Source organism: Peromyscus californicus, unplaced genomic scaffold, assembly GCF_007827085.1.
Source record: "Peromyscus californicus insignis strain IS unplaced genomic scaffold, ASM782708v3 Scaffold_16__1_contigs__length_79575227, whole genome shotgun sequence".
NCBI lineage: Eukaryota > Metazoa > Chordata > Mammalia > Rodentia > Cricetidae > Peromyscus > Peromyscus californicus.
In genome coordinates this window covers 10,070,992-10,083,963 of record NW_026294458.1, presented here as the reverse complement: position 1 = coordinate 10,083,963, position 12,972 = coordinate 10,070,992, and the positions used below count along the sequence as shown (strand labels likewise).

Genomic DNA, 12,972 nt, shown 5'->3' with positions numbered 1-12,972 from the left:
GCCACGACTGAATGCCCTTTGAAACCATCCGTGTGTCCCTCTTGTCATAAGTCAGAGTCCAGCTGGGCGGTAGTGGTGCACGCCTTTAACTCCGGCATGTGGGCACAGGCAGCCTGATCTCTGCAAGTTCGAGACCAGCCTGCTCTACAAAACGAGTCCCAGGATAGCCAGGACTGTCACACAGAGAAGCCCTGTTTCAAAACAACAACAAAAAACAAAAGTCAAAGTCTAGAGAAAAATATCCGATTTGGCAAAGTTATTCTGTGGGGAAATGGCAAGAATATAATTCTGGGTCACCTGACCCCAACTCTGGGCTTGTTCCACTCCAGCATCACTAACTCCCAACAATGTGGCTTCCAGGGCCCACGGAGCTCTTTGGATCCAGGGAGCCATGACCACTTTCAAAGCCAAGACTGGGCTGAATCCCAGACAAATATGCTGCACCCTTGATCACAGTCTCAGCATCTCCCAGTGCTGCTGCACAAAGTTTAGGCAGTGGTCCTCGTCAACACCCTACCCCGTTCCCAGCAGACACTCAGGGCCCTGGGGATGCTGCTCTTCGGTAGTTTTCATCTCTCCTTCTTCCACAAAACATGGTCAAGACTTCACACACACACACACACACACACACACACACACACACACACACACACACACACACACACATACACACACACAAATAAATAAGCTTCCCTTTCTTCCTTCCTCTCATTCCCCAGTCTCTCTTTCTCTTCCCTTGTAATGGAGCCTCTCCCAAGAAGACGGAGCACACACCCTTTGCATTCTTCCCCTTCTTTGGACCTGATGAAGGTGCTTTTTACTGCTCACCCTTGGAAATAAGGCAATCATTGGAATAGCCAGTAGACCTACACTCAGGCGCCTTTGGGCTCTAAGTGCAACTTCAACAGTGATATTTACATATACGAGAGAACACTGGTTTTGATTTTGTGTCCGATGTGTTTTCTCCGTTTTTACAGCCTTTCTTTGCCATCTGGCTCCCCCACCATTGAAGCTGGCCCTCCATTTTTAGGAAAGGATAGATAGACTTGGACTTCAAAGCGGAGATGGAGGGAGAGGAAGAAAGACTTTTATTTGAAGTTGGGCACTGTGGTAAGAAGAAAAGATTTCTGTGTTTGAAGGAAGCAAAGCCCGGGAACTGAGCATAATTCTTACGGGATGCCATGGAGAAAGGACGATGCTACTGCAGCTTCCTGCTCTCAGGGGATAGTTGAAAGCCTTTCTCAGGCACAGGAAAGACTGGAGGGAAAGAGGGGGTGCCTACGAGGGAGGGAGGGGGGATAGAGGGACATAGGGTGTCAGGCAGTTCAAACACAGGCAGCTTGCACCCTGACAGTCCCTCAGAAAGGATCGTGCAGATTGGATCCTACCTTGATGAATGTCCACCCCAGAGGCCTTTGCCGAGACCCCCAGTCTACACTGGATGAGTGAACACTTAACTACTCTCCAGTCTCTCTCCTTAACTACCGAAGCATATTTTTTCTTGCCTTTAATCCTCTGTCTTGGTGTTCTCTTTTATGCCCTTGGCTTCCTTTTGTTCTCTGCAATTTCCCACCAGACAATGCCTTCTCTCACCAGGCTTTGTCCTACCTATTGCTGGTAAGTAACACCTCGTGTCTGGAAAGCACCTTTTCTCTTCTGAAGTCCCTGATTCTGTACTGGTAGTGGACATTTGCAGCTGTGTTGCTTGAGAATTCTTCGACCCTGGCAAAGCTGAGCCCTTGTCCTCTCCTTCCACAAGCCGCCCTCCTACCCTTGGTCATTCTAGACTTCTTTTGGTATCTGAACTGACCGAATACATGTCACCTCCCTTTTCTTTTGCTTCTGTATCTTATCAGTCATTAAGCTGATGGAAACTTACTAGACATAAGGTAACACATCTTCCCATTCTATGTCACAGCATGCTGCAAATAATCCATGTGCCACAATACAAAGCCAGCGTAGTTAGTTAGTGGAAAATACAGATCAAAAATACTGTCAAATTCGAGTCATGGCAGTCTTTGAAACCAGCAGGGTGTAAAGCTTTCAAAGGCTGATTTAGGATTGTTTTATTTCTCAACAGCATATAAAGCATGACACACACTCAAAAGTATGATAGAAATCCCAAATGAAGGCAAACCATGTGTGTGTGCCATGAAGAGACACCACTCTCACGGTAGGTGATTCTGCCTCTGCATCCTCATGTGTATGGTGTCTCAGGAGATGCCTACGACCCAAGCTTTGCTGATGCACCCCCTAAGTTGGCCTAAACTGCCTTATCTGCATTATCACGCATGGTAGGGGGGTCCCCACCTCTCACCAAGACAAATTGCAGAGAACAAAAGGAAGCCAAGGGCATAAAAGAGAACACCAAACCTTAGAGACAATTCAATAGCCCAGTTTTCCCCTGCCATGTCCCTGTCATGCTAGCTGTACTCAGACCCTGTTGAATTCAGAATTGCAGGGGGTGAGACTCAGCACTTTGCAATGTTCAGCAAGTCAGTCCCACCACATGAATCGAACATGACAAATTCTGAGAATCTCTGACTAGAAAATGGTGCGGGCTGGGGTGTGTAAGACTGTCTGTCTGTCGGTGTCCACTGTTCTGTCTTCAGCTCAGGCCTGCTGTCCTGTTTTTCCTCTCTTGTCCACTGTGCCCTTTCTCTCTCCTCCCCGTGAGTCTTTGCAGCCTCTGCTCAGCCATCCTGAGTCCCCCTAGCTACTCAGTCACACCGTCTTTTAATTCCATCTCCACAATACTTCAATCTCATCCCTTCAGTGACAGTTAGCTGCCTTTGCTTGTGTTAATATGTTAACACGCACATAGCCCCATCTTGTCTGCCGGTGTGAGCTCTTTGAAGCCACGGTGCAATCGTAGGCAGTTAAACGAGAGGAGTTACAGCCTTACTTCTGAGGAAGAAGTATGCCAATAACCAGTAAGCACCCCTCTTCCTCACTACCTCATCTTAGATGCTGCTCAGATGCCAGCATCTGTGCCTACAGAGGGCGTGGGAGCCTAGTGAAGGCACATTGATGTTTTAAAAGATCAAAATGAATGAACGCACGTCACAACAAGCTCTCAAACCAAGGCTATTGGTTATCCACAGATTTATTGCCACCGTAGACCCCCTACAAGAGAACCGGTGCAGAGGCCCCTTAGAGAGCAGCAAAGCCTGTGGTATTAAATATACAAAATATAGTAGCCTTTACATGTGCCGTTCATAGATACAGGAGTGTGTTTTGATTGACCTTTCCCAGTTCTCTCCACATGCCTCTCTGGGTCTTTCCAGCTGCCTTTGTCTGATGGAGATTCCTGGGATTGTGAACTCGGGGAAAGGAGAGAATTCAACCAGGAGAATCCAAGCCAGGAATGCCACTAGCAACCAGGGAGGTGGCCATTGAGAGTGCTGGACAGACCCCAACGGATCTTCTGCCTTCATCCTCCAGATGAGGCTGAGGCTCAAAGGGGAAAATGATGTCAGGGGTCACATGGGCAGCTGAAAGGTAGAGCTAGAGACAGAACCCAAGACTCAGGGCTCTCTATCTCTTTCCAATGAGCGAGCCTTATGCTTCTCTGACCTTGGTCCCTGGAGCACCAAGGAGTGGATGGCTTAGAGAATGCTACTTGGTAGATTCCCTGCTGAGTTCAGGCTCCAGGGTCGAGTGTAGTATTGGAGTGCTTCATCATGTCTTGAGTCCATATTTTCTTCTGTTTTCCTGCTGAGAAGCAATGGGGCACAGCGGGGCAGAGTCTTCTCTTTCTCCAAATAGTTGCCGGGTCTCCATACGTGTGTCTGGGGGCAGGAAGTCTAGAGATGAAACATTCCAGGGCTGGAAGGTTGCTCTGTGTTTGTGTGGAGTGGCAGGTGTTGACACCTTATGGTGCCAGCCGGTATTTGAGTGGCACATGGGCCCAGTGTATTCTGAGTGGGCAGCAGGTGTTTAAGGGGCTTCGGAGAGCTGTTTCTAGTCCCCCGCTCAGTTGGTACAGCCCTCCCAGTATCCTCTCAGTTGTTTAAAGCGCTGAGATCACCAAGCATAAGCCTTGCACTGCAGGAAACTCTTAGGAGAAATTCCAAGAACAGAAGTGTTCCAAGGTACTCTTCTCTGAGAGCTAGCTCGGGCTCACAGCTTGTTCCCCCGAACTTGAATGGTTCTTTCCTACATGAAGAACTAGGCTTAGGGCAGGCCCAGAAATACACAGACACAGACTTGAGCTGAAGGTAAGCCTTTCCTAATAATCAGGTCCAAGCAGTCTGACATCGATACTGCGCTTCCTGGACTTGACAGGTGATTAGGAGTGATTGACACCGAGGATTGAAGCCTTCTGGAACAGCTTCCCCTGTCCTGCTGGAGAGGTGAGGCTAAGAGGGAGGAAGAGGCTTGGTTGAAGCTTTGGACTGAGTTCTCCTGCCTAGAGACTTTCCCTGTACCACACTAACCCCCGTCTTGGGGGATGGGCGGCTATCTCGGGAGGATGAGGGCCCAGCTAGGTCAGTGTGTTGTAGTTTATTTGGTCTGGTAACATGGAGTATGCTGTTGGCAGTGTGTAGTGTAACCTCGCTTGATCTGGGGCAGGGGAGGCAGGCCCCAAGGAAGTAAATGCATTCACCGTTCCACCCGAAGCTCCCCAACACCCCTTGGGGAGTTCATCTCCTCCCATACCCAGTCCACATAGTTGGAGACCTTTGTGTAGACTCCATATACTTGCTTGCTACCACATTCTTCAGGTCCTCCCCAGGACACCAGGCCTTGGGCCACCCAGTGCTGGTTCAACTCATCGAAGATGACGAAGGCCCCACCACTATCTCCAAGGCATGTGTCCTTGCCGCCCTCATAGTAGCCAGCACAGAACATGTTCTCTGTGACACTGTAGTTGCCTGAACGAGATTCATAGCTGGCTTTGCATTCAGCATGTGACACCACAGGCAATTTGACGTACTGTAGCACATCTGACAAGGTTCGCGTGCCACTGCTGATGATCTCATCCACTGTCACATTAGGATTAGAGATGCCCCAGCCAGCCACCAGCCCCAACATATGAGGGGCTGGACCTTCAGGCTCAGGTCTCGGTAGACAGATGGGCATGACGTGGGCTCCCAAGGGCACAGGCTCCTGCAGCTCTACCAGAGCTATGTCATGGTTGTAGTTCTGGATGTTGAAGTCTGGATGGAGGACTACTCGGGCAGCAGAGCTGTTGACGGCTCCTGATTTGTCCCGCACATCATGTAGACCCAGGAAGACGGTGACATGTTCCTTTGAGACAGGTATGACTGTGTTGTCTCTGCGCTGGGAGCGCAGCACGTGGGCTGCTGTGAGTATCCAGGATTCAGAGAGCAGGGCCCCACTGCCAAACCACTTGTCGTTAGGTACCCTGGATGTGTCCTCCACCACGATCAGGGCCTGCCACGGGAAGAGGCCGAGCTCAGCGTTCCGGCCTCCGATAATCCTCTTCACCAGGTTCGGCAGGGGCCGGGAGGGCTGCCCACACACTGCAAGAAGGAGGAGGCGGAAACAAGAGATGGGGACAGAGTCAAGCACATGGAAAGAACCAAGAGAAGTCCAATCTCACCCACTGTGGATTATGCCACCATGGAACCCTCACTAGCCTGAGTCCTGCAAGCTTTGGAGAGCTTAGCTGTGATTCAGTCACATCTAAATCTCTCTGAGTTGGCCGACGTCTAATTTGGACCTCCATAACCAGAGCCATTCCTGTACCAGATCGTTCTATATTTTGGCCTTGTCCAACCTGAGCCACTTCTGGCTAAACTGCTTTTGGACTGGACCGTGTTTGGCCATCATTAGCCGAGAACACTTTTACCCCTTCTTCTCTTGAAAGGCATCTTATCTCCCGGAAGCCATTTGCACTACGGGCACTCAGAGAACCTTCTGGCATTTTCTCTAGCTGGGCACAGAGAAATGGAGAGGGCCTCAACAGCCATCCAACAGACTATAGTAGTCAGATGTCAAGCTTCCAACTCCATAACTCCCCTTTATGAGCCATGGCAAGTTGTATGACTGCCAGAAGCTCAGTTTCCTCATCTGCAGAATGGGTGTGCTACTAGTGCTTATTTTATGAATTATGCAGCATGTGGCACAATTACTAAGTTCAGTGAGAATTTCATAGATTTCATGCCAGACCGAGATGCTTGGGTTCTTGACTTAACTTTTCCACTTTCCAAATGAACTAAGTTCGTACTTCTGTATTTCAACTTCTGAAAGATGATCTCCAAATTTTAAATTTCTTGGATTTTTTCTTATGTTTACTATGTCCACAATTTATACATGAATGTCATTGTCTAGAGGTTGAGGTTAGCCCAAGGTGACATGGTTATCACATCAAGTAAGCAGGGCCTAAACTAGATCATAAGATAAGAGTTTTCATCTGTATACTGCTTTATTACATATTAAGACCATGGCCATAGGCTTCTCTGGCCTAAAGGACTCACTGGTGTTTGTGTGTTAAGGCTCAGTGTGTACAGGGTAAGGAAAAGGTGGCATAATCCACAAGCAATGATGCATGCTCCCTGCTCAGGATCACCCATCATTGCACCCAGGGGTCCTGTAGTACCTTTAAGAGAGAAAACTTCGTTCCTTTGAGCTGCACCCCGAGCACACACATGTGTCACCAAACTCCCACAGCCAAACTTATGAGCAGAGGGTCTTCAGTAACAAGCCCTCACTGGCTATGAACGGACTCATACGGGCGTTTCCCGGGCAGAGTGTTAGAGGCTGGTGTGGGCGTGTGCATCCTGTTGCAATGGTCAGGCTATCCTCTTTGGCCCTGAGCATTTCTAACAATTCTTTAGAGACCAAGGAACATTTGGGTTCTCTTGTGACTTTGGGAGGGTAAACTTTCAACAGGCTAATGCTTTTCGGATGCTCTTCTTCCCAGTGCCAAATGCTTCTTCCACGATCCTGGGCCATCCTGTCTTTTATTCCAAACCAGACGTAAACAGACCTTCTAACCCGTTTTGGCCTGGGCTTTGAAGTTCAGGGCCAGTCTCTCATTACAAACGGCAGACAACAAGGTGACATTTCAAGGGGGGTCTGTGACCATAATCTGATGAGGGACAAAGAGACGACCCAGTCCGTGTCACAACGGAGCTCACGGCCAGCAACAAATGGTTCCTGTCCCCAACCAAGGTGCAAGTACATCCTGAGGTCACAGAAGGTTACAGCCCAAAGAATGTTAGAGAACAGCTAATTTATAGATCGAGAAACAAAGTTTCAGAGGAGGTTGTTTGCTCACAAATAATATCAAGAAAAGGAAATGCAGCCTGCTTTGCAAGACTAGCTTCATTTGCCAATTACAATGTTTTACTTCTGATGTACCTTTGATTTTTCAAGGGGTTTAAATGATGCAACAGGTCACTGGGGGAGTTCACTGAAATAGGACCTTCCTGCTCCTCCTCCCCACCCTCCTCCTCCCCACCCTCCTCCTCTTCGGCTTTGGCTTCAGCTTTTTAAGTAGGTGGGACTCCAGGTGTGCACCACCGAGCTCAGTGAAACTCAGCAGTTGGTGACAATGACCTCCGATTCCATGCTTAGAATCTTCCATGTTGGTCACAGTTACTCCCCTCCCAGTCTTCCCTTGGACAGAGAACGTTCTTGGAACGTTCAAAGTTTTGGCGATGCTGAAGTCAGATTAAAACAAAAAATAAAAATGGTGGGTACCGAAGGAAGTAGGCTCCTTAAAACAAACAGGTGGTGTTCTGGGATTCTCAATACCTTTGGATGAAATAAATTATGACCTGTCAAGGAAAGTGCAGCACTGCCCACGTAGACAGCAATGTTCCGAGTTATCTTGTAGGTCAGCCCCAACTCGAAAGGTGGCCTTGTAAAAGTCACCCCACCCATTTGATCCTTAGTTTTCATGTCAGAAAAAAAAGTAGTGAATCCTGACTGCTTATAGCCCTCCACCACAAAAGGGTAGTCACTGTGGTACTGGATGAAATGGTTTTGTCAAGTCTGGCTTACTACCCAGGCTTTCAGAAGGAAAGAATTTGGAAAGTTCTAGTGTGGTCTAATGATACATTATGATTCTGCCAGACTCTGCGTGTTAAAAGAATTTCATGACTCAGTGTATCCAAGCTGCTCTTTACAGAGTGGGACTGATGACCATTGAGAACCATAAAATGTCAGCCATTTCTTGGTCTTGCCCACTCATTTCTGAGGTATGGAATCCCATCCCCAGATAACATAATTTCTTACCAAAGACCCCACGGGGAAACAGCTGCAGCAGGCCTGCACCCAGCCCAGGATGTATTCCCCATCCAGACATCACACTGTGGCTTTCTAGGATGGGAACTGATTTTCAGTTTTCTTGGCCACATAATATTTTAGGAATACGGACATCTGAACCTCCAGCTTTTTACCGACCCACCATTCTGCTCTTTTTAAAGTCTTTCCCACTTGGAGTCCGTGAACGTGCTTGTGGCCAAGACAACTTGAGGTGAGTGGAATTGTTAAGAGTGTGAGTGGCATGGCCTCTTCCTTCTATACTGCCTCTGTCCCTTTCTGGTGTTCACCCCTCCGTTCCTGCACACGCATGTACCTTGAGTTCCCCTTGCTAGGAGGCCCAGTGTGCCTGTGATGGAACAGACTCAAATGCTGCTGTGCTCTTCATGTCCTGAGGATTAATCTCAGAAAGCTCCTTAGCCTGGTGTTTTAATGTGTAACTCAATATTTAGAAGCCCACTAAATGAACACCAAGGGTTACTAACATGTGTCATGAATAAAGTACACTATCTCAGTTTGCCCAACATATTCATTCAGCAAAAAAAAAAAAAAAAAAAAAAAAAAAAAGCCACCATATGCAAAGCTGCTGTTCATGGAAATGTGCATGCTGAATCAGGAAGGGTGATAACATTTCAATGTTCTTCAATGCTGTCTTAAGTGCTGCATCATTTAATTGCTATTATTCTCGAATTTTAGAAATTAAAAGTGTATAAATTTTAGCATTGTATGTACTGAAGTTAATTTCTGTGGGTTGTGTTTAGCTCTACAGTGTGTAATCTTGAGCTATAATTTTCTAATTGTGCATAGCTGCATTGTGAGTCATGATGCAAAGCTAATCATCTATACTTTCAATGCCAAAGCAAGTTCCCCAACATCTATATTCATCCTGACACCTCTTGTTACCTCAAAGTTCGCTTTCCACTTTAAAGCAGGGCCAGTAGATGAGACATGGAGGAGGCAGAATCAGATCTACTTGTGCACATAACTCTTTTTGGGCTCAATAGCACATTATAGTTATCTTCTTTAGGGGCTGGTGCATGCCCAAGGACAGGGTGTCCATTTTCGTGATTTCCCCAGCACAACACAAGGTGCACACACAAATTGCTTTGGCTGAAAAACCTAGTGGGAAAGGACTGGAGTTGAACAGCAAAGAGATCCGAGGCTTCTGAGATCTTAAAGCAGGCCGAGTATGGACACTGGTTAGTTTGAGAAGAGGTGGGGCTAGACTTTTCTGACCTTTAACCTTCTGATGACATCACTTCAAAAACAAAGCCTTTCCTTCTCAACTTGACATTAACAGACCTCGCGTGGGATACTGTGAGACAGAGGACTCAGTGAGTGAGGTACCTGGAAGGCAGGTGGGCAGGCTTCTCTTGAGCACTTCATTCGTCCAGGCCCCGTGTGCAGAACACGTATATACACCTTTGTGAGGGAAAGGAGCGGAGAAAGAAAATGATTACGTGGAACACCCGGGAAACAGGCCTGGGCTCTCAATTGCTCTAACATGGATCACGGCAGCTTTTCAGGGTCTCTCTGAGTCAGTCGTCTCTGAGACCTGAAGAAGCTGTCTCTTCAGCTCCGAATTACTGTCCTCAGAAGCAAACACCGTACTCCTCAGCATGGCTCCAGAAGCCCTGCCAGTCTAACCCTGCCTGCCTGAGGGCAGTCTGTGCTCTTCTCTCTACTCCTGGGCCTTGGCAGGTGTCTCTCGTGGGTCACAGGACCTTTGTTCATCCAGCTCTGTCAGCACACATGCTCCTCTCTCCCTTCTTTGAGCTCTTTAATGAGGCATATCTGTGTCCCCCACCCAATGTGGGCCTGACAATAGCCGCGTGAACTACAGCACGATCCCTTATTTAAAGGTGAGCTTTGGAGACGTAGAGGAACTAAGGGACTGTCCTCGGTGCTCACATGCAGAGGGGAGGCTTTCTTGTCTCCATGAGGGTTGGTTGTTTTTCTGCTGGAGACCAGGAGTGACTTTGAGGGTAATGGTGGTTTGAGTCCACAAGGACTCATTCTCGGGAGAAGTGGGGGCACATTTCTAATTATTTCTCCTATTTTCTCCCACACCTTCGCTGTGACCAACAGACTGGCTGTTGCTAGTCCTTCACCCCTGGCCTACATGCTGCCGCCTGACCCCGGGCCGAGCCAAGAATCTTGGCCAGAAACTATGCAGAGGCCTGGAGAGCAACAGCCGTGGTGGCTGTGTTTGGGTCTTGGTCTGGGACGTGTTGGATTTTCCACTGAAATGTGTCAATTGCTTCTCTTTCTCTCAGCCCATCTGACCTCTGAGTGAGACATGTCTCTGAAGAAAACCCCACAGGGGTGCTACAACTCTACTGGGTGGCTTTGGTCTGGTCAACCCCAAGAGGAGGCAGAGACAGTGGGGTCAGCCCCAGTGGCCATTTTCTAGAAATCCTAGCTCTACCTCAGACACATGAGGGAATTAACTTTGGCAGAGTCCAGACTTCCTTGAGAGGCTCAATTAGTCTCTGAATTTTGTCATGGACACATTCTTCATGTTCCACCACAGGCTCTGTATTTTACTAGAATCTTTTCAGAATTCCAAGTTAAAGGGGCGAACACCTTGGCTTTGGTCCGGGGACTATTGAAGTGTGTCTAAACGGACCTATCACCTTGAGCACATGGGGAGCAAGGGTCAAATGGTGTGCCTAATGGGACGTGACACTTGGATCACAAGGCTTTGCACATGGCTAGGCAGCCCCTCCTCCCTAGAGCTGTTTCAAGCCCCCGCCCGAGGCCCAGGAAGTGTGAGGTACAGTAGACGTGGAGGGCTTACCTGTGATATTGTGAAGCATCTTGTAATAGGGCTGCCGGCAGGAGTATCTTATCTCGGATTTGTATGTCGTGAGGTTGTTTCTTGTGGAGAAGGTCACCAGTCCATGCTTCAACCCCGCTGGGACTCCGCAGTCTACAACTGAGAGAGAAGAAGAGAGACCCCCTTAGCTACCGTTTGTTCTTCCTCTCGGGGTCACCAGGGCATCTATCTTCCTTTGATGTGCAGGTTATACACTACACCCAACTCCAGGGAGAAACACTGTATCCTATCGGACTGGCACCCTGTACCTGTGCAGTATACTGCCCACACGGCTGCCATCTCCACTTTTGGCATCTCTCCATTACAATCCAACTCTATGGTCGACTTACCTGCCCTGGTGTCAATTTCAGGGCAGGGCCGGCCTGCCGAGACTTATGGAGACCAAAGTTTCTCCCCCACCACAGCCTCTTTGACTCCCAGCTCGTTTTGCAATCGTCTCTGCTTCCGTGGCCCAGGCATGAAGCCCACAGCGCAATGAGAAAATCCTGGCTGACCTGAACCAAATCATCTTCCCTTTTTTCCAGTCCCAACCACAGGCCGAATAAGAACATTTAATGTGCTCACATTGGAACTTCGTATTAAAATAACAAAACCAACCAGCCAACCAAGCAAACAACCAAACAAACAAAAGAACCCAGTTCCTCTGTGAGTACACAGCCCCACCCTGCTGGCTCCCTGCAGGCAGCTCATCTGTCACAGAATGCAGAGAGAGTCTCAATGGACGAACTCCCAGTCTCCACCTGTTCATTTTCTCCTCTGATAGTGCTGGATACTGGGGCTGGCTATCATCTTAGTATAGGACGTGACCAAAGATGCCGCCCCTTAGGATGGGCTTTAGAAAACTTGCTTGTCTAGCCACATTTTAGGTAAGTTGCTAGCATGGATGGAGTCTAGCATGAATCAGCCTAGTCAAGACATCTTTTCATGGTTACATCAGAGGCTGAGGACCCAATCTACTGATTTTTTTTTAAGGGCCTCTTTTGGAAAATGATGCTTGCTTTTGTTTTTTGTTTTCTTTTTTTCTCTTTAAGTAACCCTGAGAGTACAATGATGCTTGTTTTTAAGGAAACTCTAATCCTACATATAATATAGTTTATCACAGAATTAGAGAAACATGAAATTCCACAGATGGAAGAGAAACTGAGGTAGAACACGTAGAAATTTTTCTTTATGTCAGAGATAAGCCAAAAGAGAGAAGCCTCGATCAATCCAAAGTTACCTAGGGAATTATAATTAGAGTGAGAACTAGCCCTGACCTTGGTTGGATTCAGTGTTCTTCCAGTAAATGGTACTAGCTGTTCCTGAATATCTGCTTTCTAGTTAAATAGTAAACATTAGCTGGCTGATGTGGACACTAGCTGTCAATATTTCCAGAGTTCTGGTAAAATTTCCAAAATTCCACCTCCCCCTCAATTTGGCTCACTGGAGAGGGGCAGCTAACCTCTGAGCATCGATGAGACATTGTGGTTTTTAACCCTAGGACTTTAAACTCACCTTTAGATTGACTAGAGTTACCTAAGTTACAATTTGTCTGATTCCAGAACCTTCAAGATTAAAAAAAAAGGGGGTGAGGGAAGGAAGTGCATGTGGGTACTTCTTACCCAAAGGGGTCCTGGCCTTCAAGTCCCCTGGGCAGATTACTTCCTTTGCATTGATAACCCAGAACACAGACACTCTGGCAGGTTGTGAGGTAAGCGTGAAGGCTAACACCAGGATAATAAGAAATAGAGACTACTATTTAAAACCCTACATAGATTTAAGTTGACTTTCCCGATGAGACTTGAAGCTGATATTCTCTCTACCTTTAGAAAATCCCTTAGGCTGGTACCTGGATACTGGTACTACTGCTACCTCCCTGAGCCTTCTGGAAACTTCTTTAGCTTCAGTAATCCTCA

At 47.7% G+C, this 12,972-nt stretch overlaps 1 protein-coding gene across 2 annotated transcripts in view; it reads right to left on the bottom strand.

The window, feature by feature from the left end:
• Nucleotides 1-12,972, bottom strand: part of Masp1 (MBL associated serine protease 1) — an 82,353-nt gene that overhangs the window by 28,536 nt on the left and 40,845 nt on the right. Inside the window, exons 9-11 of one of the 2 annotated variants that reach the window (XM_052740308.1) lie at nucleotides 11,039-11,176; nucleotides 9,586-9,660; nucleotides 3,089-5,489 (exon numbers count right to left, since the gene is read on the bottom strand). In XM_052740308.1, coding sequence (XP_052596268.1) covers nucleotides 4,606-5,489; nucleotides 9,586-9,660; nucleotides 11,039-11,176 — 1,097 coding nt within the window. In that variant the 3' untranslated portion in view covers nucleotides 3,089-4,605. Of the gene's footprint in view, nucleotides 1-3,088; nucleotides 5,490-9,585; nucleotides 9,661-11,038; nucleotides 11,177-12,972 lie in introns of those variants that run through there. The other variant, XM_052740310.1, reaches the window with a different exon arrangement.